Source organism: Protopterus annectens, chromosome 8.part0 (genome assembly GCF_019279795.1).
Source record: "Protopterus annectens isolate FY-2018-M chromosome 8.part0, PAN1.0, whole genome shotgun sequence".
NCBI classification, from domain to species: domain Eukaryota; kingdom Metazoa; phylum Chordata; order Ceratodontiformes; family Protopteridae; genus Protopterus; species Protopterus annectens.
In genome coordinates, this window is record NC_056741.1 from 1,347,629,295 (window position 1) to 1,347,654,074 (window position 24,780).

Below are 24,780 nucleotides of genomic sequence, written 5' to 3' on the forward strand. Positions count from 1 at the left end.
AACAACCAATTTTTTTTTTTTTTTTTTTTTTTTTATGTAACATGGGCAATTTATTCTTTAAGGGCAGTAGGCACTGAATTTGTAGATGAAACACTGAAAATAAAGTTGTTTTCTAGCAGCAACCTCTTCATTAGTTTCAGATCTCTCTAACGTGGAATTATTCAGATGACTTTTACTTCTGCAGAGATTGCGCATACTGACTGACATTGGTGGATTGTAATGACAGAAGTTTAAGTGGCCTTTTATGGTTGAAATGTTCTGAATTAGGCAGTTTGTCATTATTGGTTCATATGTTTTGTTTCATTGCTTGCTGGAAAAACATTCAAAACTATAAATTTAAAGCACACTCTAACAAGTGGTGCTGTATTATAGAAGGGATATAATTAAATTATTTTATATTATAATTAAAACAGTCTGTATATATTATATGTATAATCATATGTATAAATATGTACACTTCTTATGCATGGCTACTCTGGTTTATCACAGTAACAGGAAGGATACAGTAATGTCTGTGTCAAGAAATAAGGTCTAAAGCTTTTAGTTAAGCATATAATGAAGTTGCTCACATCACTGATAATAGACCTATTTTCATATAACTAAGGGTCAACCACACAAAAGCAGAAAACACCCAGAATTTCCCTCACCCACTCAGTAAAACTAATCTTGAAAAAAGAATTAGTAATATGCATATAATAGGGCTAGTGGAATTATCTTTAAAACGATGATGACTTGCAACTGTGTCAATGTTGGGATTATGAAGAAATGCTTGATTAAGCATTAATTAAAAGATATACATAATTTAGTGACTGCACACAGTTGAAGTTAAATACAGCTATAATGTGTCATGCATTCAGAGCACAGAATGCCAGCTTTCATTTAAACAGCAACTTGTGTTGCTGAGAGCTAATCTTGGAAGCCAAGTAACACTAGTGTTATAAATTAATCTGTTTAAATCTGTATAATCTGAACACGCTTATGGGACTCAGTTTAGTGTCCCACATGAGAAATACTGAGCTAATGAGCACTATTCCCCAGTAGTTGTTTCTAAGTCACTTATAAATAAATAAAACAAGGGGAAGTATTTTGAGATGAACCAAATACCTTGTCTTTATGGTAGGTAAAAAGGAAAACTCTGTTAGTACGCAAGTAAATAAAATGATTATTAGCAATGAATGAGAAATTGTTCCAGTATAGAGAACTGACCAGCCAAGCCTTCTTGATCAGATTTCAAAAGGGCTGGCAGCTGAAAGTTCCCTTGAGTTAGTTGCAGTGTACATAGTGTGTAAAAAAACTGATCATGGTTTCCTAATTAAATCTAGATATCTGTAATCCTTGTAGAAGTAAAGCATAAAACAGTATGCACACTGAGAATTTTTAACAGTGTTTATGGCAAATGTGGAGAAATAGCTAAGTAATGGAACCCTGTAATGGCTGCGTGGGGGGGTGCTGCGTGGGCAAGGGGGGGCTGTGTGGGAGGAGCTCTGGGTTTGCACCCCCCCTGCAAAAAATCCTACGGGCTTCCTTGTGCAAGCCCTAGGCTTCATGGCCTCATGCATTCTACTAATTCCATATGCAAGACTGCATATGAGGAAACTTCAGTGGTACTTAAAACATCTTTGGTATCAACATTCTCAGGACCTGGAAACAGTGATTGCTATCGTACCTTGTCTAAGGGCAGAGTTCCTTTGGTGGGCAGAAGCATGCAACCATAACAAGGGACTTCCTTTCACTCATCCCCTCACCATCCACACCCTGGCAACAAACGCATCAGACTATGCATGGGGGGTTCACATGGCAGGCAAATGCATTCAAGGCAAATGGAGCCCAGGACAAAGTCCCCTGCATGTCAATCAAAAAGAGATGTTAACTGTACAGAATGCTCTGACAGCCTTCAAATACCTTATCCTTCCAAGACAGCTCCTGATAAAGACAGACAACACCACTGTTATGTGGTACATAAACAAGCAGGGGGGAACTCATTCCTATCCACTCTGCAGGTTAGCCGTGGCCCTGTGGTACACAGCCTTGAGCTACCAAGTGCACCTGCAAGCTCAATTCCTGACAGGCAAACCAAGATTCACTGGCAGACGACTTAAGCAGAAATCTACTGGACCCACACAAGTGGAAACTGGAACCCAACTCATTCAGACTTCTAATCCAGAGGTGGGGGACACCAGAGGTGGACCTCTTTGCCTCCCCTCGAAACCACCAATTGAGCAAATTTTGCACCAGGAATCCTCACAGCAGAGCCTGGAGGGTGGATGCCCTATCCTTTACAAGGGTAAACCTCTCAATTTATGCCTTTACTCCTCTGCCCCACCTCTCAAAAGTACTACTCAAGATCAAACAGGACAGGCCAAGGACAATCCTTATTGCCCCAGACTGGCCACGCCAGCACTGGTACCCACTCCTATGCAGTCTGACAGCAGTGCCACCCTGGCACCTACATCAGACCCCTTTCCTGCTGTCTCAGCAGGAGGGACAGATTTTGTATCCACAGCTGCAAACCTTAAACCTTGCAGCCTGGCTTATCCCCTGAATACACCCCCAACAGCCCTCAGCAAACAGGTGCCGGGCGTCATCCTTGAAGCCAGAAGGCCTAGCACTAGGAAATCCTATGCTGAAAAGTGGAAAAGATATTGTTCTTGGAGTCCGTCTCAAGGAAAGGACACAACTGTGCCCACCTTATCTCTAATCCTTGATTACCTAGCAGAGCTGCTCCACAGAGACCTATCCTTCTCATCCATTAAGATTCATGCCTCTGCCATCTCAGCTCATTATAATACTGAGCCACCTGTCTTTTCTCACCCTCTCATCAAACAGTTCCTGAGAGGAGCTAGCAATTTCAGGCCCCCTAGGAGAGCTCCCACCCTGGCCTGGGACTTCAACTTTGTGCTGGAGAAGCTCACACTTACCCCTTTTGAACCTGCTGCTTCAGCAGACATAAAATTCCTCTCTTGGAAAACAGCCTTACTTCTATGGCTGTGGAACCCTTCATTATTTTCCATGCTGACAGGGTTTCCCTCAGGACTAACCCATCATTTATGCCCAAGGTGGTATTCAGTGTGGCTTTAAACCAATCCATCCATTTGCCAACCTTTTTCCCCTAATCCTCAGAATAAAGGAGAAAGGATCCTGCACTTCTTGGACGTGCACAGACAGCTCAGGTTTTACCTTGACAGGACTAAACCTTTCAGAAAATCTGACCAGCTGCTAGTCAGCTTTGTTACAGGGGCAGAGGGCAAGGCCATTTCAAAGCAAATCATTTCCAAATGGATAGCATACTGCATCCATTTCTGCTACAAGCACCATGGAAAACGTACCCCACAGGGAATCAGAACTCATTCCACTAGGGCTACCTCAACCTCTACAGCATTTCTCAGGGGAGTCCCTACCAGGGGCATCCTGGAAGCTTCAACCTGGAGTTGTGTACACACCCCTTTACCAAGCATTACCACCTACCTTTTTTTTTTTTTCTAATCCAGAGCGGGATTTGCTACAGCAGTCTTACAAGGCCTGCTAGCTAGTCCTAACACTTCTTGACTGCCTCCACCCTTCCTCAGCTTTGGGAATCAACCCAAGTGTGATGACTGCAACAGTGAAACACGAAGAACATAGTACAGTTGTGTACACTTAACATAAATGTAGATGTTCGAGTGTATTCACTGTTGCAGTCCTGGTTTCCCTCCCTCCAGCCCCCTGGATTTCTATATCCTTTCTACCTATCCTCTTTATGGCCATATTTTATGGCAGTGGTATTTACTTTTTACTGGAGGTGTCCCACACCATTTAATAGCTTCCTATTTTGGGGGTTCCTTGACATTTGGGGCAAGAAAAAACTAAGTAATGGCATCGGCTGCATGTTTTATACCCCTGATGACATGACGTCATGGAAGAGGCGACAGCATCCGACACAGAAATCCTAAGACTCTGGTGTTCGGGCTGACTGACTATTTTGATAATTACTGAATGACTTAGCTAAAAAAATGTATAAATTCTTGCATAACTTTATGATTGTGTCTTGTCTGCAACTTTTTAAACTTTTTCTTGCTTCTTAGCTGTGTGACATCACACTGGAAGCTTGAAAGTATATGGAGAATGAAGTACGTTGCTGTTAACTCGATAATGTATTTTACGTTCTGAAGGAACACTGCTGAAGTTTTTAGATTGGACTTTCTGAAATACTGATGGTCTGTTGATAATTCTTTGAAGGCTTTTCCTGAAGTAGTGTTTTGAATAAACACTGGTGCTCTGCAATCTGTCCAACACCCACAGTTACTATATGTCATCTGCTCTGGCTTTTTTCTGTATGAAGTTTACATCTGGAAAATAAGCGGTGTCTTACTGAAAGGTCTGCTGTGTAAGGAGTAATTGTAGTATTGTTGGTAGTGGCCTTATTTTGTATGGAGTTCACAGTCTCCCGTCTGGAAGAACACTGGTGTGCTGATGAAAAGTCTGTTACGAAACACTTCTGCTGTAGTTACTGATAGACTGGGAAAAAAAGTGTCAGAGACTGCTTTTACTTTGCCCTGAAGTCTTTGTTGTAGAATACACACAGTCTGACTGCTGTGATAAGGTTGCTATGAGGTTTGGGGACTTACTTTAACTGTTGTCCCCCCCACCCCACCCCACCCCCATCAATGGTAGGCTTGTCATTATAAGAACTGATGAGAGTGTAGTATACTGGAATTTACTGGAATTAATGATTTTGTTAATTATCCAAACTTGTGCTGAACAGATACCAGTCTATCCTTTATGGGCCAAGTCTTGTTTACCTTTCAGAATGAATTTTGGACACACTATAGTTTGGTTAAGAATGCTTTATTAGATGTTAACAATGTCCAAATACTATCTGCAGTAACAGTGCTGATAAATAATAGTCTGTACAAATTCTGGAATGCTGGATAACAGTAACAGTGCTGATAAATGTATGCAGAGTTTCTGCATGTATATTCTAATTTTTCCAGAATTATATCAGCTGAAACAGTCTCCTCCTGAATAGTATGGATATTTGACCTGATTTTGGTACTGAGGCTGTACTGTCTGTACTGCAAAGTGCTTTTGCTTAGCAGTCTAAAAACTAACTTAACTGACTGTATCTGAAGTATTTCCTAATAATACCAAACCCTGTAATGTTTTACATACTTCTTTAGCCTTGGTTTCCAGGCCTTGTCTTGCATGTACCTCACAGTCTGTTTTTTTTTAATCTAGAGTTCCACTGCAAGTGCACATAGCTGTACCTGAGAACTATTATATCTGCATATCTCCTGCTTAGCCAACAAGATTATATTTTCCTTTCTACTGAACTGTCTTTCCTTGAAACTGAATACATACATGAAAACACAAGTCTGACTCTGTTTTCAGGCCTATTATTCTACCTTAATGTGCTTTACTGAGTTCAGAATACAATGAAAATCCTCAGTCTAACAACATCAACACTTGAGTTTTTGATGCAGTAAATGACATCAACACTTACTTGCGAATTGTCAAACAAGAAAACTGTGTAGCAGAAGAAAGCCCAACTGAACTTCCAAATAGAATTCATCATCCAAGTAACACACAATGATAACATTTGATATTAAACCCTCTGACAGAAGTTCACAGTTAAAATAAGCTCTCCTGTAAGAGCAGAGCTGAAACTTTCTTGATACAGCCAAATGTTGCAGGTTAACAGATATCAAAATGGAAAAATTATGAGGGAACACCCAGAGATTCCTCAACTTCGGCAATGCTAATGCATTAGATCAGCTGGTCAGCATCCCCACAAGAGGTGAAAATATACAGGGCCTGCTACTAACCAACATGAGTAGCCACTGTAGCACCCCCACAGTGACATCCTCCTTGGCAAGATCTGACCATAAAGTGATCAAGCGATCACTTTCAAAGTCACCATCTCCCCAACCCCCACCCAAAAAAAAAATTTTTTCCAAAGCTGATGCAGCCTTCTGAGAGCAGGTAGAAGCAGCTTCACAGCCACCGTCTCTTCATTTGGAACTAGCACTAATGTCCAAACCTACACCAGAAAACTGTATGAACACCTACATAGCTGCATGCACTTGGCAATAGCTAACAGAACCAAGTCGTCTTCCTCAGTCATAGGATCATAGGAAGTTACTAGGCTATTGGCCCTGAGGCCCTTATAAGCTAGCCAAGAGTTTAGCCCATGTTTAGACAAGTCAAGGAAGAGTAAACCTAACTGGTGGACAGCCGCAATAAACAAACTCTATAATAAAAGGAAAGAATTGCTGTCCAGGACGAAGAAGGAGCCAAGTTGGAAGCAATTTCTCCTTTGTCCGAACAAGCGAATAAGGTCACTGGAGAAATCCTCTGAGACTTGACTTCGAGTCCACATTGGCCACATCCAATAAAGACAGTCACAAGGCCACCTTCACATATTTCCACAATCTCAAAGGTAACATCCAAATCTGCTCTGAACTAGTGCTCAAGAACACCACATACACAAACACAGTAGATGTAGCCAACCTGCTGGCAGACAGATTCAGTGAAAACTTCACCCCCCGTCCCCCTCATCAGTAAACCAGGACATCTTCAATACCTGCCCCCCCTCCCCTCATCACCAGGGAGCAGGTCTTTAGTGCCCTCTCAAAGGCAAAAAATGAAGCCTCCTTTGGACTTGACAACATCCCTGGCTGCATCCAACATGAAGTCAGGCAAGAGCTCTCAGCACCATTAGGCACCCTATTCAACCAAAGCTGCTTGAGCGCCGGCTTTGTCCCAGCTGAATGGAGGACAGCCACTGTCATTCCTCTACACAAAAGTGGTGCACCCGCCAACACCGACCCAGGCAGTTATAGGCCCATCAGCCTAACTAACCTGATCTGCAATGTCATGGAATGTATTATCACAGACCTTTTAAGCAAGGACATTTGCAACCTCCCAAAGCTTGACCCCACACATTTGGTTTTGTTAAAGGGAGATCATGACTGTTAAATGTGTTTGACTTTTTTGAAATAGTCACCAAAGCCATGGATGAGGGGAAGACTGTGTACACTGCCTAACTTGACTTAGCCAAAGCCTTTGACACTATTCCCCACTCAGGCATAATAGATAAACTCTCCCAACTAGGCAACAACAACCCATATGTTACCAGATGGGTAGCTAACTGGCTCACTGATAGAACCTACTCAGTCAACATAGGGGAAGCCACCTCTAGTAGTAGACCCGTAATCAGTGGCGTACCCCAAGGATCGGTCTTGGGGCCTGTACTGTTTGGTATATACTTTTCTGAGGTGCAAACCAAAACCAGTGGTCTGTGGCTGACCAAGTTTGTAGATGTCTGCAACCTGGGCACTGTCTTAAATTCCCATAGTGATGTAAACATCCTTCAAGAGGGCCGTATCCAAACTAATGACTGGTACCAAAAACATGGCCTCAAACTGAATGCCAAGAAATGCATCATAATTGCCTTTGCAGAAAATGAAGTCTCCACTAATTATCACATTAATAACCATGTACTAAGCATGCAATCAGTCGTCAGGGACTTGAGCACCCAGGTTGATAGCAGCCTGACTTTTGGCCACCACGTTGCCTCCGTTGTGCAAAAGGGTTTCTACATGGCCTGCCTAATAAGTAAGGGTATTTCATCCAGGAACAAGGAGGTCATAACATCCCTGTACTCCTGCCTTATCAGACCCATTATTGAGTATAATGCCCACTTCAGCATGTACCTTGCTAAGCACATGCAGCAACTGGAGAGACCACAGAGGTTCCTGACCAGGAAAATTCAGGGTCTCAAGCACCTATCCTATACAGATAGGCTAAAAGCCCTGTCCCTCTACTCATTCTGTACAAGACTGCTGAGAGGTGACCTGTATCTGGCATACAAGGCCATCTCAGACTCAGCCTTGATGGAGTTGCTACATATCCGCAAGTCAAACTTCACTTGCGCAACCTGCATGCAAAGCCTCAACCTGGTCTGTGACATTCATAGAACTTGTTGACGAGATAGATTTGTGTCCCAAAGACTCCCCCATCTGTAAAATGGACTCCCTGTCCATGTCAAGCAGAGTACCTCATTAGCCCTGTTTAAGAGGAATCTGGACTGGATGGGGAACAGAGAATATACCCCTGGGATCCCACCTGTGCCCCTGCTGGACAGGAGAAACAGGTGCTGACTTTGTGGTAACATGGGTGAAATTCTTGGCTAGGCTTATAAGGGCCTCCGGGCCAATAGTCTAGTATTGTCCTATGAACCTATAATAGACAAGTAAAATTTCATGTCAAGCAGCTTACTAAGATAAACAGAAAAGTGTTATGAGGAATAATAATAAAGGCAGTCTTCTGCAATATCTTAAGTTTATCATACCTTCAGTATCAAAGAATGAACGAATCCTTAACATGGAGCAGTCCATTGGCATTTTGGGCGTCATGGATGATGAAAGAAATTGTCATAGAAGACCCCTGAAACATACTCACAAGAGACAAAAAAAATTGTCTGAAACACCACCAACAAATGTAGATTACCAGTCCAATCTGAAATCCACACCAGAATTGTGAAGACCAGCAGACTGGGATATATTCAGAAGTGCCAAGATCAAATGTGTTTAAGCTTTGCAGTCAGTGTCTGTCAGTAACATAGAGGTCAAGGTAATTTATAACATAGAAAGGCCTGCAAAATGTTTCCTCTTTAAGATGCAACAAAACCAAAAGGTAGTCTCGAAAAACAGCAGAGAGTAGTAAACTTTAAAAGCACAGAGAGAGAGAATACCTTAATTAAGCAGCAATATTTCAAAATGCAATTCAAAGTGCATAGGCACATGTGGGCAACCAACTGCTACCATATTACTACAAAAAAATTAATTTTAACATAAGTCAGTATTTAAAAAAATAAAAATCTCGACATAACTGACTTGTCAGTATGGCATGCTGCAAAGCTTTCCCACAACAGTTATTATAATTAAAAGCAATCGTACCCGTCCACCTTTCCTGCTCCAAGCTCTAAAGCACAGTTGTGAGCCCTCACACATATCACAAAAAGAATCATTCAGCCAGCCTAAGTCCTGTACCCACAAGCAGTAAAATCTTTACTAAAATAAAAAAATATATATCCACAATGTAAAGAAAAGTACACATTTTCCATCCATTATATGAACGGGAAAAAATGTATATTCTCCTTTGGCAACCACACCCTATTCCAATTAGGAAAAGAATGAAAAAGGCAACTGCCCAGTCAAAACAAAAAAAGACATTGAGTTTATCTATCTATACATATATATATATATATATATATATATATATATATATATATATATATGTATATGTATTTATATCTATATATATATATATATATATATATATATATATACACACACACACACACACACATATATATATATATATATATATATATATATATATATATATATGTGTGTGTTTGCACATATATATGTGTATGTGTGTGTGTGTGTATATATATATATATATATATATATATATACACACACACACACACACACACACACACACACACACACACACACACACACACGTATATGATATTTCTACTTTGGCCAAAAAATACACATAAAACTGGAGAAACCACTTTATAAGAACACAGCAAAGCTTTCAGGCATAAAAAACCCTTCCTCAGTGCATTACAATATAAATGTAAGAAACATACTGAATTTATACAGGGTCATCGTCACATGACCAGCAGCCCAATGGTCATATGACACACAAACTATTAAAAAAGTTTTTACAATATAGAAAATTTTCCAATATAAAAAATAAACATTCTAATAGTTAATACAGTGACAATATTACTTAAATTTAATATATATTTTAAAACCAATATTAAGTAATAAGATTATGAAAACCTCAAATTTATTCTGCTGTTAACCTACAACAATATCAGTGTTATTTCAGTTTAGTACGTTGTAGATATTTTAGGACAGGTTTTAAAGTGGTGAAATCATTAAGTCCTGGTGCATGATGTGCTGCTAACCTAGTTATCCATTCGTATTCCTTTAGTTCAAGTAAATTGTTAATGTCACCTCCACGTGGTGTGGGTTTAACCATACGGATAACCCTAAATAAAAATCTATGATGAACACCATTTACGGCTATATGTTTATATAGTGCATTTGTGGCCACTGCTCTCCTTATTTCTGACTTGTGCTCTACTATTCTATCTTTCAGTTTTCTTGTAGTTTTTCCTATATAGAACGATGAGCATTGGGAGCATGTGGCCATAAAAATTCAGTATGTTTCTTACATTTATATTGTAATGCACTGAGGAATGGGTTTTTTATGCCTGAAAGCTTTGCTGTGTTCTTATAAAGTGGTTTCTCCAGTTTTATGTGTATTTTTTGACTGCTGTTTCTGTGACTACATTTCTACTTTGGCCAACATCTGTTTAGTTTGCACAATTTGGATGACTAAACAAATGGTTGCCACTTCTCAACAAAAATAGCAGATCACAGATGAGACAATTCTTGAAGTTGGGGAATTTGCTTTTTCCCTGAGAATTGTGCAATCTCCGAGTTAGAATACATAAGTAGTAGTAGTGGGCCCAGCATCTTTACCATAGGTATTTGATTTAAGTGGGATTTTGTTTGGGAAATTTAGTGTTTTTAGTTTGTGTGTGAGATTTGATTTTGTTTGTGTTTTATTCACTGTTACTGAAATACAGGTTTAAAGTTAGGGACTGATTGGATGGTGTGAGGATTGAGTACCCATGTAATAAGTAGGTAAGTTTTAGTAGCATGTATTGGATGTGTATAAATAAAAATATATACATCTGTGTCAAAAACATAGGTGTAATAGTGCTGTAGATGTCATCAGGTTAAATGTGTTCTTTATGGATGGACATTGGTTCTGTCCATTGCTTTTATTGCATACTCTTATCTTTTATACGTGTTGTATTGCTTCTGGAATTTAAGCATACACTTCATACAGTCTACAATGTAATGTCTGTCCTCATGCCCCTTGGGGTTGTTTCAACAGCTTGTTTATGATGTGGCTTATCCCATTCTTTTATTCCCCCCCCACCTCATTTTGTATACCTTAATTTTTTGATGGCCTTAAGATCTGGTAGACTATTCCATTTTTACAAACATTTTGCTTGGGCATTTCCTTTTCAGCCACTGTCCATGTGTCTGTCTTCTGTCATGACTAGATGACTATTCTCTTGTGCAGCCACCCAACCCATCTGCACATCAGGTTTGTCAGTGTGGTAGTAACACACACATGCAATGGTAGTTGGCACTCATAAATGTAATCGAAAAACAAAATCCTTTGATCAGGTCCTGTAGTAACAGGAAAAGGACAGATCTAACGCTGAAAACTTTTACCTGTGGGTCTTCATTTGGATTCACCCTCTCATCTGTTACAGTCTAGAATTTGTCCTTGGAAGCTGTCTTGCTTAGAAGAGTGGGTACCCTGTGTTGGTGCATGCCATATGTTGTACTATGGAGAGGAGAATGACATTAAGCACATCCGTAACTGCCAGTGAGTCAGCCCACTTACCTGTAGACTGTTTAGTGAGGAACTACTGGCCTATATCACTGTGCCTAATATGGCAGCAATTGAAAGTCCTAACATGGAGATTGGTAAGAGGGTCCTTCACACAATGCTCAATGTTTATCCAAGCAGTATCAAAAAGCCAAAGACATAAAGGATAAGGCTTGGTCCTTCCTACCTTGGTGGTAAGCCAGCTGTAGAAATGACCTCAGTCTTGACTAGCAAAAGCAGTAGCTTGTAGCTGTCTTGTGCTTTGGTACATAAAAAGGATCCTGGAAGAGTTGCATCCCTAGCTTCTCTAGTTTTCTTGTGTGTGTGTGTGTGTGGGGGTCACTGCCCATCTATAATTTGAAAATCTGGATAATGCCAGTGGCCAACATAGTCTTGGCAAGTGGCCCTACTAGTCATATAGCTGTGAATAGTTGGCTGCAGCCAGGACAAGGAAGTCTTCCCCACCCATACCTCATCAGTCCTAGTTCAAGACTTTTTCTGTATCTCAGAGTCTTTGCTGAAGAAGGGTATGGTCAAGGCTGTGTACTGTTATGTGATTTGCTGTAACTTTGAGTGTGCTGAAGCTATACCTTTGACAGTAGACTCTGGCAATTCCTACAAGATGTCCTTTTTAAAGGAGGGTTTTATTTAGCCAACCTTTCCACGTCCTGATGACTTTTTGAAGTATAAGCAGGAAGCAGGCAGTCTTCACTATTGAAAACCTTTATGGTTTCTGTTATCATGATCACAGTAGGCCATGACTTAGAGCTTTTGGGCTGCTCCCTGGAACAGGATCCTATCAGGAACCCAATCCACTTACTCCTTTAAGTGTGTATGGAAACTATCCCTACTCCAGAATGAGGCCTTGTATTCTATTCTCCATCCTGATCTTGGTTTCAGAGACGATGGCAGCCTACAGTTTCATCATCCTAGACTTCATAAAAATGCATCCAGATTATTGTGTTTGAGATGACTATTCATGTTGTGCTCACACTATCTGTGGGTGCCTTGATAGTGCCACTGATTGTAAGGGATGACTTTTAACACATTGCTATCTGGGGTCTGAACAGAGAGGGTTCCTTCAGTTTACCAGTAGTGGTGATCACTTTCATTGTACTCATTTTACCAAGGTATGTTGGCCATGGTGGTTAAAGTTTTGCTGGGTAACTTCTTATGATTGTTTACCTAGATGACTGGCCCTTACTGGTATCCCTGGTTGGCTGCTGTGGTTGCCACCTCTTGGGTGACCATAAAGCTTCTATGAGCCCATCTCCAAGGATTACTTTATCAGACCACAGTTAGACACCTTCTTGTGTTATTTTTGCCATTTGCAAGACAAGTTTGTCATGAATTTCACTGCATCCTCATCAAGGCAGTCAAGGATCCAGGCTCTGACCTTACTGTGCATTCTGGGCTTGAAGGTGACCATAGCCATCACTGTCCCCTTTGCATGCCTGAGGATGAGTGCTGCTGCTGCGAGATATCAGCTGCTGCAGAGTCACATTGTTGTCTTGAATCTTCCTAATGTTATACCTTTGCATCTGAGCCCTGAAATGGTGACAGTCGCATTCAGGTCTCCCTTTCCTGAACCTAAACCTAAACTTGGAGCAGATTATGGTTGTGAGTGCTTTATTGACAAATGGTTCAGGGGAAGTGGCAGTTTGGGAGAAGGACTCCTCAGCCATGTGAAGCCACCTGCTGTTGTCCTCCTCAGAGCTATACAGGGAGTGCTGCTTCCTGGGCCCCCCACTTCAGAGGGGTGATAGCCATGCCCCAGGGTGGAGCAGTGATGTTCTAATGGCAACATTCTGTAGGCAGAGTCTACCTTGAGCTACACCTTCAGTCATTTTCTGGATTTACAGAGTCAGGTGTTCTATTTGATGTAAATTGGGCAGAAAAGTTCATGGTGGATATATTCTCCATATTTCTCCACACCCCATTTTCATGTCTCATTTGCAAGGTTCAGAAATGAAAGGCAAAAACTGGGCTTAAATCTTCCTTTGTTTATTTTAATATTTGCTTTTAGTTGTCCTGTCTGCTGACCATCAGCCTCACTCTTGAGACCATTAATTCCTGTTCTAGCTACGGCTTTCTGTTGAACAAGGGAAATTCAGAATGGAAGGAGTTTTCGTCTAGGCAGGTATGAAGGTGATTAATTCCCTTTAGTGCCTCATTATTTCACTGTGCCAGAAAGCAGGACACATCCAAGTCAGTACAGCCTGATAGTCTGGTGTAACCTCCACCCCCAACTTGGACTATCAGAATGTGTCAGGTTGGATAGCGAATTCAGCCTAATTGGTCCTTTCAAGATACAAAACTGCACGAGTCCCTGTCCACAAGACTGCATCTGTAATGGAGCAGAGCTAAGGGGCATTTTGTGAATACTTAACCCTTCCCCTGGTAACCAACATAACCATTTGGGGTTGCAGTACCTTCTGTTGTGCATTTATTAGGTAGGGAGGCTACTATCACCGACTTGGCAGAATCCAGCACAAGTCTGATAATATTTGTCTGCTTTTTGTTGCTAGTGGTGCAGTGTCTGTTATTCACACCCACTCTTCCTTTACCTACTACAGTGCTTGGACCATGATCAAGCCTAGGTTGTTTAGGGTTGAATTTGAGACATTCTGTCTGTGAGACATGGACCTGACAGGTCTCACTGTGTTTGCCTGAGAAGGGTGGGGTTTTTTTCTCTCATGTCTGTTGTAGTACACAAAGTCCTCATGGTTGTGTTAAGGAGGTTTCTCCTATTTAAGACAACTGCCTCCACTTCTTCACCTGTGTAATCCCATCAGACCTGGCTGGAATTCAATAAGTGAATGAAGCTGCCAGGAAGCCATCCACCAAGCAGATTGTACTCGACCAAATAAAATGTTTACATATAGACAGAACAATGGATGTTCTTCGTGTTTCACTGTTGCAGTCATCACATTTGGGTTATCTGCTTGCAGTAGCCCTCAGTCAGCCTTATTATCAAAGTCTTGGGTCCTGCGTCGGTTGCCGTCTCATCTTCCAGGATATCAGGTAGTCAGGAGTATAAAGCATGCAGCCGACGCCATTACATCAGTCTTTCTTGCTGTGCGGTGCCAGAAGCAGAAGCAGTTCGCAAGTGCCGGTCGGCCGACTCCTGAAATTTTCATTTTCGATTTTCAGATCTGAAGTCTTCAACTACACTTAGTACTCCGTTGGGGAATCTTTTTCTTGCTCTAAACCAATGTCAGTAAAAGTTAACAATTGTATTTCTTGTGGAAAGCATATACCTCATAAAGATTTTCATTCGTACTGCATTCCTTGCTTAGGCCCAGACCACGACGTACCTCGCTGTCAGTTTTGTGCCTTATTCAAACCTCGTACTATTCATCATCAGTTCATTTATGCGTCTAAAAATTTTGGTACTCAGTTCAGTTTATCCAGAAATGGCTTCGGTAAGCCACCCGATTACCGATATTACGAAAAAATGCAAAGATAAAGACAGACCGTATAGGTCCAAAGCTGCCAATGACGCTTCTTCTAAGCTAGTCACCAGTTAGCCAGTGCTCATTGAGGTGCTTTTGCAGCCCCTGATACCCGCTACTTCAGATTTGCAGGCCTCTACTGAGACCCACTCGGAGTCCGGTATGCTGCGAGATGCTTATTCGACTGTGGAACCTGCGGATGTCTCTACCTTGGATGGGTCCGGAGCTTCTGTGCAGGCACCGGCTTCCGAGGGTGTATTCAGGCCTACTGACTTGCATATTAAACCGACGCCATCTTCTTTTTCAAGGCCTAAAACTTGATCCATGCCTAGAAAACCAATGCCCAGACCACATGGTCAGGCCCCTATGCCTAAAAAACAAATAAGAATGGCTGAAGACCTTATTATTCTAATCAGGTGAAGCCACCCTTCCACCTCCAAGAGATCTAGGACTGATTTTCCTTCTGATTCTTCTGATCGGGACTTTGAAATTTCTGTTTTCTCTGATGACCAGGGTTTGCCCTTATCTACCTATGAAGATTCTGATGCAGAGGACTCCATTCCCTCTGCATCCCCTCCGGAGGATTTCTCTTTTGGTGAAACCTTGCATACTCTCAGGAAGCATTTTCGCTGGGAAAGCCAGGATTACTCTGACTCCAAAAATAGGCTTAGGGATTTCTTACTCCTGCCTCAACACACGCCTTTAGCTATCTCTCCTGTACTGGACATTGTAGATGATGCCTTCTCAGAATCTAGCCTTGCCCCTGATTCTTTATCTCCTGCTCGCAGAAATCCTGATAGGTATTACAGGGTACCTGACTCTCACAAGTTCCTCTTTAAAAATCCTACTGCAGATCCTGAGACCATTTCACAGGGACCCAAGGGCATTAAGGCTACTAATGCCAACTACTACCCCCTCTGATAGAGATTCCAGGGCGCTGGATAGATGAGGTAAGAAGGTATACAGTTCTGCAACCTTGGCCATTAGGGCCTTAAACTGCTAGTTTCATATGTTAAAGTGTCAGCAGCATATCATCGGATTGCTTAAACAGAAAATGATGTTGATTCCTGACTGTGCTGAAAATAAAGATTTACAGGATTTAATGGATTCTGCTGAACAAGTTGGAAAACATACTTTGCAGTGTGGTTTTGATTCATTCGAGGCATCATGCAGGGCTGCCGTCACTGGGTCTGTACTTAGAAGGCATGCTTGGCTTAAGGACCAATCTTTGCCAGATCATGTTAAAGCTAAATTACTGATTGCTCCCTTAAACCAAGACTGCCTGTTTGGCAACAAAGCAGTAGTAGTACTTAAAAAGAGGTAGGAAAAAGCTAAATCTGTGCAAACTGTTAAAGATTTCCTGCAAGTACAGCCTCCCAGATTTAGTAGGCATTGGACCTCTAAGAATTAGTCTTTTCCTGCCACTTCCAGTCCTTCTAAGTCCAAACCCAGAACCAGCAGAACACACAGGCTTCAGTCCCAAGGTACTCACAGGCCTAAGCAGTGGGGAGGGCTTCCACTTCCAAAGCAGGGAGTAGTAAGACTTTCCCCATGGTGAACTGTCTCAGTGACTTAACTTTAAACCTTCCAAGCCCTGCTCAACTGCATGTTCCTTTAGGGAGGAAAGATTGCCCTACATGCAAAAAATTGGGAACTCATTACCCAGGACAAATGGGTTTTAAATATAGTTTCCCAAGGATACAGATTCCACTTCCACTCCTTCCCAACCCCAAACGGTTGGCCAGATCTACCCCCAAATTTAGTGGGCAGAGGCTCAAAAGCAAGTTCTCTCTCTTTTAAGCATCAGGGCTATTCAACCTGTCCCAGAAGAAGAATGGGGACAAGGTTTCTACTCAAGACTTTTCCTGGTACCCAGAAAAGACAATTCCTGGCATCCTATCCTGGACCTGTCTATCCTAAACATATTTTTGGTAATCCCAAAATTCAAGATGCAAACTCTTCATCAGCTGCTTCCCATGCTAGGCAAAGTTGCCTGGTTGGCAGCACTGGATTTAAAGGAAGCCTACCTGCACATCCCAATAAGGGAATCTTGCAGAAGATACCTACGCTTCAGAGCAGGCTACTTGCACTATCAGTTCTCTGCACTGACCTTTGCTTATCTACTGTGCCCAGGGTATTCACAAAGTGCTCCAGTCATTGCATTTTGCAGACGATTGTCTAATTCAAGCCGAAAGCCAGGACATAACTGTTAAATCATCTGGCATTTTTAAAGAAATGCTAATGTCTCTGGGGTACACCATAAACAAAAAGAAACCACATCTTGTACCCTGCCAACAAATTGTATTCCTGGGAGCAAGCTTGTATACAACTTCCCAGATGGCCTGCCTCACGCCAGAGAAACACATTCAATTGACAGTCTACTTCAAGCTACTGGCCAGCAAGACCCAGCTATCTGCAAGGAAAATACTGGAAGCCCTGGGGTTCATGGCCTCTTGCATTCTACTAATTCCATATGTAAGACTGCATATGAGGAAACTACAGTGGTATCTAAAAAGCCTATGGTGTCAACATTCTCAAGATCTAGAATTAATGATTCCTATCATATCTGGTCTACAGATAGAGTTCCTTTGGTGGGCAGAGGCCTGCCACCAAAACAAGGGACTGACATTCACTCTACCCCATGCCATCCAAGCCCTAACAACAGATGCATCAGACTGTGCATTGGGGGGGGGGGGGGGCTCACTTGGCAGGGCAGTGCATTCAAGGCAAATGGAACCCAAATCAAATACACTTGCATATCAATCAAAAAGAAACGTTAGATGTACAGAATGCTCTGACAGCCTTCAAGGGCCACATTCTTCCAGGACAATTATTGGTAAAGACGGACAGCACCACTTTTATGTGGTACATGAACAAGCAGGGGGAAATCCACTCATACCCTCTCTGCAGACTAGCCATGGCTCTGTGGAACATAGCCTTGAGCTACCAAGTGCACTTACAGGCTCATTTCCTGCCAGGAAAGCTAAATACACTGACAGACGACCTAAGCAGAAGTCTCATGGACCCACACAAGTGGAAACTGGAACCGAAGATATTCAACATGTTGAGAAACAAATGGGGGAGCCCAGAGATAGACCGGTTTGCCTTCCCCCAGAAGTACCAATTGGACAAATTCTGCACAAGGACTCCCCAGAAACAAGCTTGGAAAGTGGATGCCCTGTTTATGCCTTCCCCCTCTGCTTCTCCTCTCCAAGGTACTACTAAAGATCAAACAGGAAAAACCAAGGACAATACTGATTGCACCAAACTGGCCACGCCAACACTGGTGCCCCCTCTTGTGCAGTGTGTAACTGCTGGCACCATGGCACCTGTCTCAGACCCCTGCCCTGCTGTCCCAGCAGGGGGGCCAGATTCTGCACCCACAGCTTCAATCCCTGAACCTGACAGCCTGGCTAATTACATGATCTCTCCATTACCATCCCTCAATAAGCAAGTGATGGATGTCATCTTGGAGGCAAGGAGGCCTAGTACTAGAAAATCCTATGCTGAAAAATGGAAAAGATTCTGTTCCTGGAGCCAAACTCCAGGGATGGGCACAGCAGTGCCCAATTTACCCCGTATACTTCAATACTGAACTGAGATGCTTCACAAGGGCCTTTCCTTTTCATCCATCAAAATTCATGCCTCAGCCATTTCAACTCATTACAGTACAGAACCACCCCTCTTCTCTCATCCAGTACTGATGCAATTCCTCAGAGGGACCAAAAACTTAAGACCACCGAGGAGAGTCCCTACTCCAGCTTGGGACCTTAACTATGTATTGGAAAAGCTCACTCTACCTCCCTTTGAGTCAGCTGCAAATGCAGAGTTGAAATTCCTTCCTTGGAAAACAGCCTTTCTTCTAGCCATCACTTCAGCAAGAAGGGTGTCTGAATTACAGGCCCTCATGCCAGTGGAGCCTTTCATCATCTTTAATGCTGACAGGGTGTCCCTTAGGACCAATCCCGCCTTCATGTACAAGGTGGTATCTAGTGTGGCCCTTAATCAGTCCATTCATTTGTCAACCTTCTTTTCTAATCCACAGAACAAAGGGGAATGAATACTGCACTCCTTGGGTGTGCACAGAGAACTTAGATTTTACTTGGACAGGACTAAGCCTCTCAGGAAATCTGAACAGCTGCTGGTTGGATTTGCTGCAGGGGCAGAAGGGGAAGGCCATTTCAAAGCAAACCATTTCTAAGTGGATAGGCCATTGCATTCATTTCTGCTGTAAGCATAATGGAAAACCTACCCCACAGGGGATAAAGACCACATTCAACCAGGGCTGCATCTACTTCTACAGCCTTTCTCAGAGGTGTCCCTACCAGGGACATCCTAGAAGCTGCTACCTGGAGTTCTGTACACACCTTCACCAAGCATTACCACTTGCCATTTTTTTTCTAAATCCAGAGCTGGATTTGCCACTGCTGTCTTGCAGGGCCTTATAGCTGGTCCTAATGCTATCTAATTACATCCTCCCATCCTTAGCTTTGGGGAATCTACCCAAATGTGATGACTGCAACAGTGAAACATGAAGAACATAGTACAGTTGTGTACACTTACCATAAATGTAGGTTCGAGTGTATTCACTGTTGCAGTCCTGGTTACCCTCCCTCCAGCCCTCTGACTTCTATTGACTATGCCTCTATTCGTGTTTACTATGCTTAAAGCTTTTTGGTGTATTTGCTTTTTTGTTGGAGGTGTAACCTTGTATATAATTGCGTCCCATTATGGGGGCACCTGACATCTGGGGCAAGAAAAACTGATGTAATGGCGTCGGCTGCATGCTTTATACCCCTGACTACCTGACGTCATGGAAGATGAGACAGCAACCGACGTAGGACCCAAGACTTTGATAATCAGGCCGACTGATGGCTACTGCAAGCAGATAACCCAAATGTGATGACTGCAACAGTGAATACACTCTAACATCTACATTTATGGTAAAAGTGTACACAACTGTACATTATTGCTGCACTATTTGATCGTGTTGCATTTTGTATTAATCTCAGAAACCTTTACGATTTATGTCTCATCTTCAAGTAAAGAATGCAACTGTTTTCACCTATTGTGACTTTGTGAAGTGGCAGGATTATAACATTACACCATCTGTTAGGAAGCTCTTTAAAGGAGCAATGCGTCTCCATTTACCTTTGAGCAACTTGTGCTTTCTGTGGGCTTTGAATTTCATGGTAGTTAGGTTTTTATGTCCATGTTCATATCTGATGGTGCGGTTATATTGTTATTTTTATATCATTTACAATTTTATGGCATTACCTCAGCTTGCAGAATCTTGGAATTGTGGATCCTTGTGTTGTGTGACAACAGTTATGGCTCCTAATTATCTGGTGTCCATCTGTATAAGCCCATGTTCCCTTCTGAAAGTTTTTTTTGTGTTTTGTTTTTTTAATTTTCTTTTCTGTAGTAGAAACACAAGAGAAAGCCTATCACTCTCCAGATGTGTAGCCTCACATCACTTCATGTTTTATGTGATGCCAGGGCATGAGCCTAGGAAGCTGAAAAGCTGTTTTCTTTACACTTGGTGGGGGGGTATTCAATAACTAGGCACCTTTCCAAGTGCATTGACATCAGTATTCATTTTGGCCTTGTAGTAGCTCAGGGCATATTAGAAAAAGCTGCACTCTGAGGCTTTTCCATTAGATGTATGACTGTTCGCAGTGTTCATTTTAAAACTATATTCTATGCCGCTGTTTGTGCTGTGGCTATTTCTTAATCTCTTTTGAACCTTTACTAAGTAAAGACCACTCAAGTGCAAGAAACTTTGAGGAAAAAATGATTAATACTGATTGATGGAGAGGGAGATCCCTAATGTTGACTGACAAAGAAGAATTCCCCTTGTAGGCATAGTAAGAATGTGTCCTGTTGTTTATTAAGTGAGATAACTCTGTTTTTTTTTTCTCTTCTCTCCAGAGGTGTGGAAGTCACTTACTGACAAAGTTCAAGAGGCACGCACTAATGCCAGATTAAAACAGCTCTCATTTGCAGGTACAGTTGTTGCATTTATTTTAACTTTATTCACGTTACTTTACAGAGAATGGATTCTCATGTAGCTTAGACATGTACCAGGAAGGGGGCACAGATTGTTGTATTGTTCCTACGTGCAAGGCAATGTCTAGGTTCTTTTGAAAATGCAGTATAGCACACATATCTTGAAGTAAAAACGTGAAAGCTACTTTCTCCCAACCAGATTTGGCAAAGACAAAATCTTCCAGTTTACTAGAACTGTCCAGTTGTTTTTCATTTCCAGTGGTTAAAAAATCACTCTGTGCTGTGGCATTGTGGCACATATTCCCAGAATGTTGTGAACTGATCATGTTTGATTGAACCACCTTCTTCTCACTCTATTCTTTCAGACTAGTAGAATCAGCTGCTTCACTTAAGATTCAGGGGTACCTGCAATCTGGCTTCTCAGTGGTGGCCCTCTGCCCATTGTATTTTACAGCTGCAGTTAAGCAGACCCATCTTGTCACAACTCCTTTTTGGCAGAAGGCTTTCTTCCCACAACTTTCATTAAGTGGCATTCATTCAGTGTTGCAACTTTGTTTGTTAATTATTAAATGGCTTGGAGATTTGAACTTTTAAATCCACAGCCCGAACACACAGAGTACAGTTTCATGCAGACATGTAAGAAACACACAGACACATACTAATTCCACAGCCAGATTGGTCAATTCTTTGAGAAGATGATAAACATTAGTCTAATAGTGGATCAACCATATTTTTAATTTTAGTGCCACATATTTTTTAGTTTTAATCTGTATTGTGATTATATTTTGCTTTTTTTATGTTGGCATAGGAGTCAGTGGTTTAAAAATGTTGGGAATTATCCATGATGCTGTGGTATTCCTGATTGAGCAGCTTTATGGGGCCAAGCAGTGCCAGAATTATCATTTCCGATTTCATAAACCTGAGGAAGCAGATGAGCCACCACTCAATCCACATGGCTCAGCTAGGGCAGACGTGCATCAGAGGTGAGATAATTGGGTCCCTTTACCTGCAAATTAGTACCCTTTAAATGTTGAATAATGACACAGCAAAATGTTGCTAGTAGTTTTTAGTAATGTAATAATGTTTGACTTTTGTATTTCGGAATGTTTATTTACTCATTTGAAATATTTTTATCCCTGATCAGACTGCTTGATTTGGTTATTCCATGTTACAAAATTCAGTTGTGTCCTGACCTACATTGACTTGACTGCCTTTCATCAGAAACAAAGAACATACATTTTCTAATGCTTGTGAACTGTTGATGGTCTTGGGGTAGCTAGCTGATTAGGGAAGAGCAGATGTTTGTTTCCAGCTCATCCTTTGTGATCCTCCGGCAAGCCAAAGGACACAGAACCTCTATGCCTGGCTCTGCCCGAGAGCCATGCCAGGTTCTCACCTCATAAGTTGCCTGGTGAACATTTTCACAAAATATCCAACCATCTCTGCTAATATCTGTAAACCCAGTAGAGCACTGGCTCTACTCTTCAGTTCCGATTGCAGAGTTGATTATCAGTATACCCATCTTTTTGTCAGTCTGTCATTCCTAGCTTCCTTCACTCGTGAACAAGAAGTCAAGATAGTTAAATTCTTTCTCTTGAGTTTTGTTTTCTTTTAACCAACATCTCCAGCTGAATACTGTCTAACTCTCTCTCCTGGGACGGGTGCTTAGAGAATGCGTTGACCAACTGACGCATGTTCTTACAGATTTCTACAACATCTCACCAAGTCAGGCTATCATATCCAACTGCAACTGTAATACCTATCACAAAGAAGTCAACACCGTTGGACCTAAATGACTATTGCCCCACAGTGCTCACCTCAGTAGTAATGAAGTGCTTTGAGAGGCTGGTTAAAGACCATATAACATGCAGTCTCCCTTCATCGTTGGATCCATTCCAGTTTGTATATCGACCAAATCACTCCACAGAAGATGCTATCTCAATGGCGCTTCGAGTATCCATGGCCCACCTGGAAAACAAGAATTGCTATGTGTGAATGTTGTTTATAGATTTTTAACTCTGCCTTCAACACAATGATCCCCAACACCTGATAAAGAAACTTGGCCAACTGGAAATAAACACCCCCTTATGCAGTTGGATACTGGACTTCCTCACAGATGGACCTCAGACAGTACATATTGAAAATAGAACCTCCAAGAGCATCACTATGAATATGGAGGTTCCTCAGGGCTGTGTACTGAGCCCTCTGTTGTTCACTTTGTTGACTCAACACTGCAAAAGTCCATGTCGAACCACATCATCAAGTTTTCAGATGACACAGCAATGTTGACGAATCCGCCTATAGAGGGAAAGTTAGTCACATCATCGTCTGGTGCGCCAACAGTCTCTCACTAAACATGAACAAGACCAAAGAGATCATTGTCTACTTCGGAAGAAGGCTTAAAACACACACTTCACTCACAATCCACAATGAAATAGTAGAGAGAGTGGAAAGCACAAACTTCTTGGGGGTACATGTCAGAGATGACTTAACATGGAGCATTAATATTACTGCCATTATAAAAAAAATGCAGCACCACCATAATTTCCTGCAAAAGATGAGAAAGGCAGACCTCCCATCTCCAATCCTTACTTTCTTTTACAGAGGTACCATAAAGAGTATACTAACCAACAGTCTCGCAACATGGAACAGTAACTCTTCCACCTTGGGCAAAAAGGCCCTTCAGAAAGTGGTTAAGGTAGTAGAGAAAATCCCTGGAACCATGCTCCCCTACCATCCAAGAAATACACTTATCGCAATGTCTCAGTAGGGCCAACAAGATTATTAGAGACATTACTCACCCTGCCTACTTATCTTCTGCTAAACGTTACCACAGTATGAGATGTAAAACAGGCCTATACAACAAGAGCTTTTTTCCGCAGGCCATCATACTACTAAACTCAGAATAACTCATCACTGTGCTGAACTCTGAAAAGGCTGTTGGAATTTCCAACAGTAGTATCTCTTATTTTTGTGCAATAACTTTGATGCAGTAATCCTACTGGGATTCTCTTAATTCATATTCTTATGCAGTCTTAAATGTGCACTAATGATTACAGCAAGCCTAAATGTGCAGTAATAGTTACCGTGAAAAGTTTCCCTTTCTGTGCAGTTTTTATGTACAGTTAAAGAAATCTAAGACAATAACGTGTGTCATGTCTATAGTAGCAGTTGCAATACAGATTGTAATGTGAAATGCCTCCACTTTGAGAAGGAGTAACAGAATTTTGTTGAGTGATGCACAAGTTGTATAATCTAAATGACAGTAAAGTTAAATTTGACTTTGAGTCTGACTCTAGTCCTTGACTGCACGTTGATGTTCTGTATTTAAAGATCACAAACAGTAGCAAAAGGATGTAAGACAATTCTTGGGTCCTACTTTTGAAAGTGAATGAAGGCAGAATACAGGCACAGCTCTAATTCCTGAAATACAGGGACCAAATAACAAACACTTGTAACCCTGGAAACCCTGTATGGTTTTAGCACATTTTAAAAGGGATTCTGGGGCATGTGGACTTGAGCTTTCTCTAAGTCCACTGTCATGTAGACAGTACTGGTAAATTCCCATGATCCCGCCAGTATCTGCAAGTAAAAACAGCTGATTCCCCCTCTTCACGGCCAGGATGTAAACCTTGTTGCTCCTTCAAATCTAGAGGCTTGACTTTTGTGTGGTTTTCAAAAAAAGACCTTTCATATGGTCGTAGTGTAGCTCATCCTACCACGTTGTTCCAAGTTTTACTGCTTGTGAGTTGGGACCTACAGCACCTTTGCATGAACATCAAACAGGTTGTTGAGGACATTTCTCTACTTGCAGGCAATAGTATTTACCAGAAGCTTGTCC

The 24,780-nt window shown here is 41.8% G+C and overlaps 1 protein-coding gene across 5 annotated transcripts in view; it reads left to right on the top strand.

Annotated features, from left to right (window-relative positions):
- Window positions 1-24,780, top strand: part of KMT2A (lysine methyltransferase 2A) — a 3,231,120-nt gene that overhangs the window by 2,806,620 nt on the left and 399,720 nt on the right. For all 5 annotated transcript variants that reach the window (XM_044080894.1, XM_044080898.1, XM_044080897.1 and 2 more), the window contains 2 exons: window positions 20,862-20,936; window positions 21,748-21,922. In XM_044080894.1, the coding sequence (XP_043936829.1) occupies window positions 20,862-20,936; window positions 21,748-21,922 (250 nt within the window). The remainder of the gene's footprint in view (window positions 1-20,861; window positions 20,937-21,747; window positions 21,923-24,780) is intronic.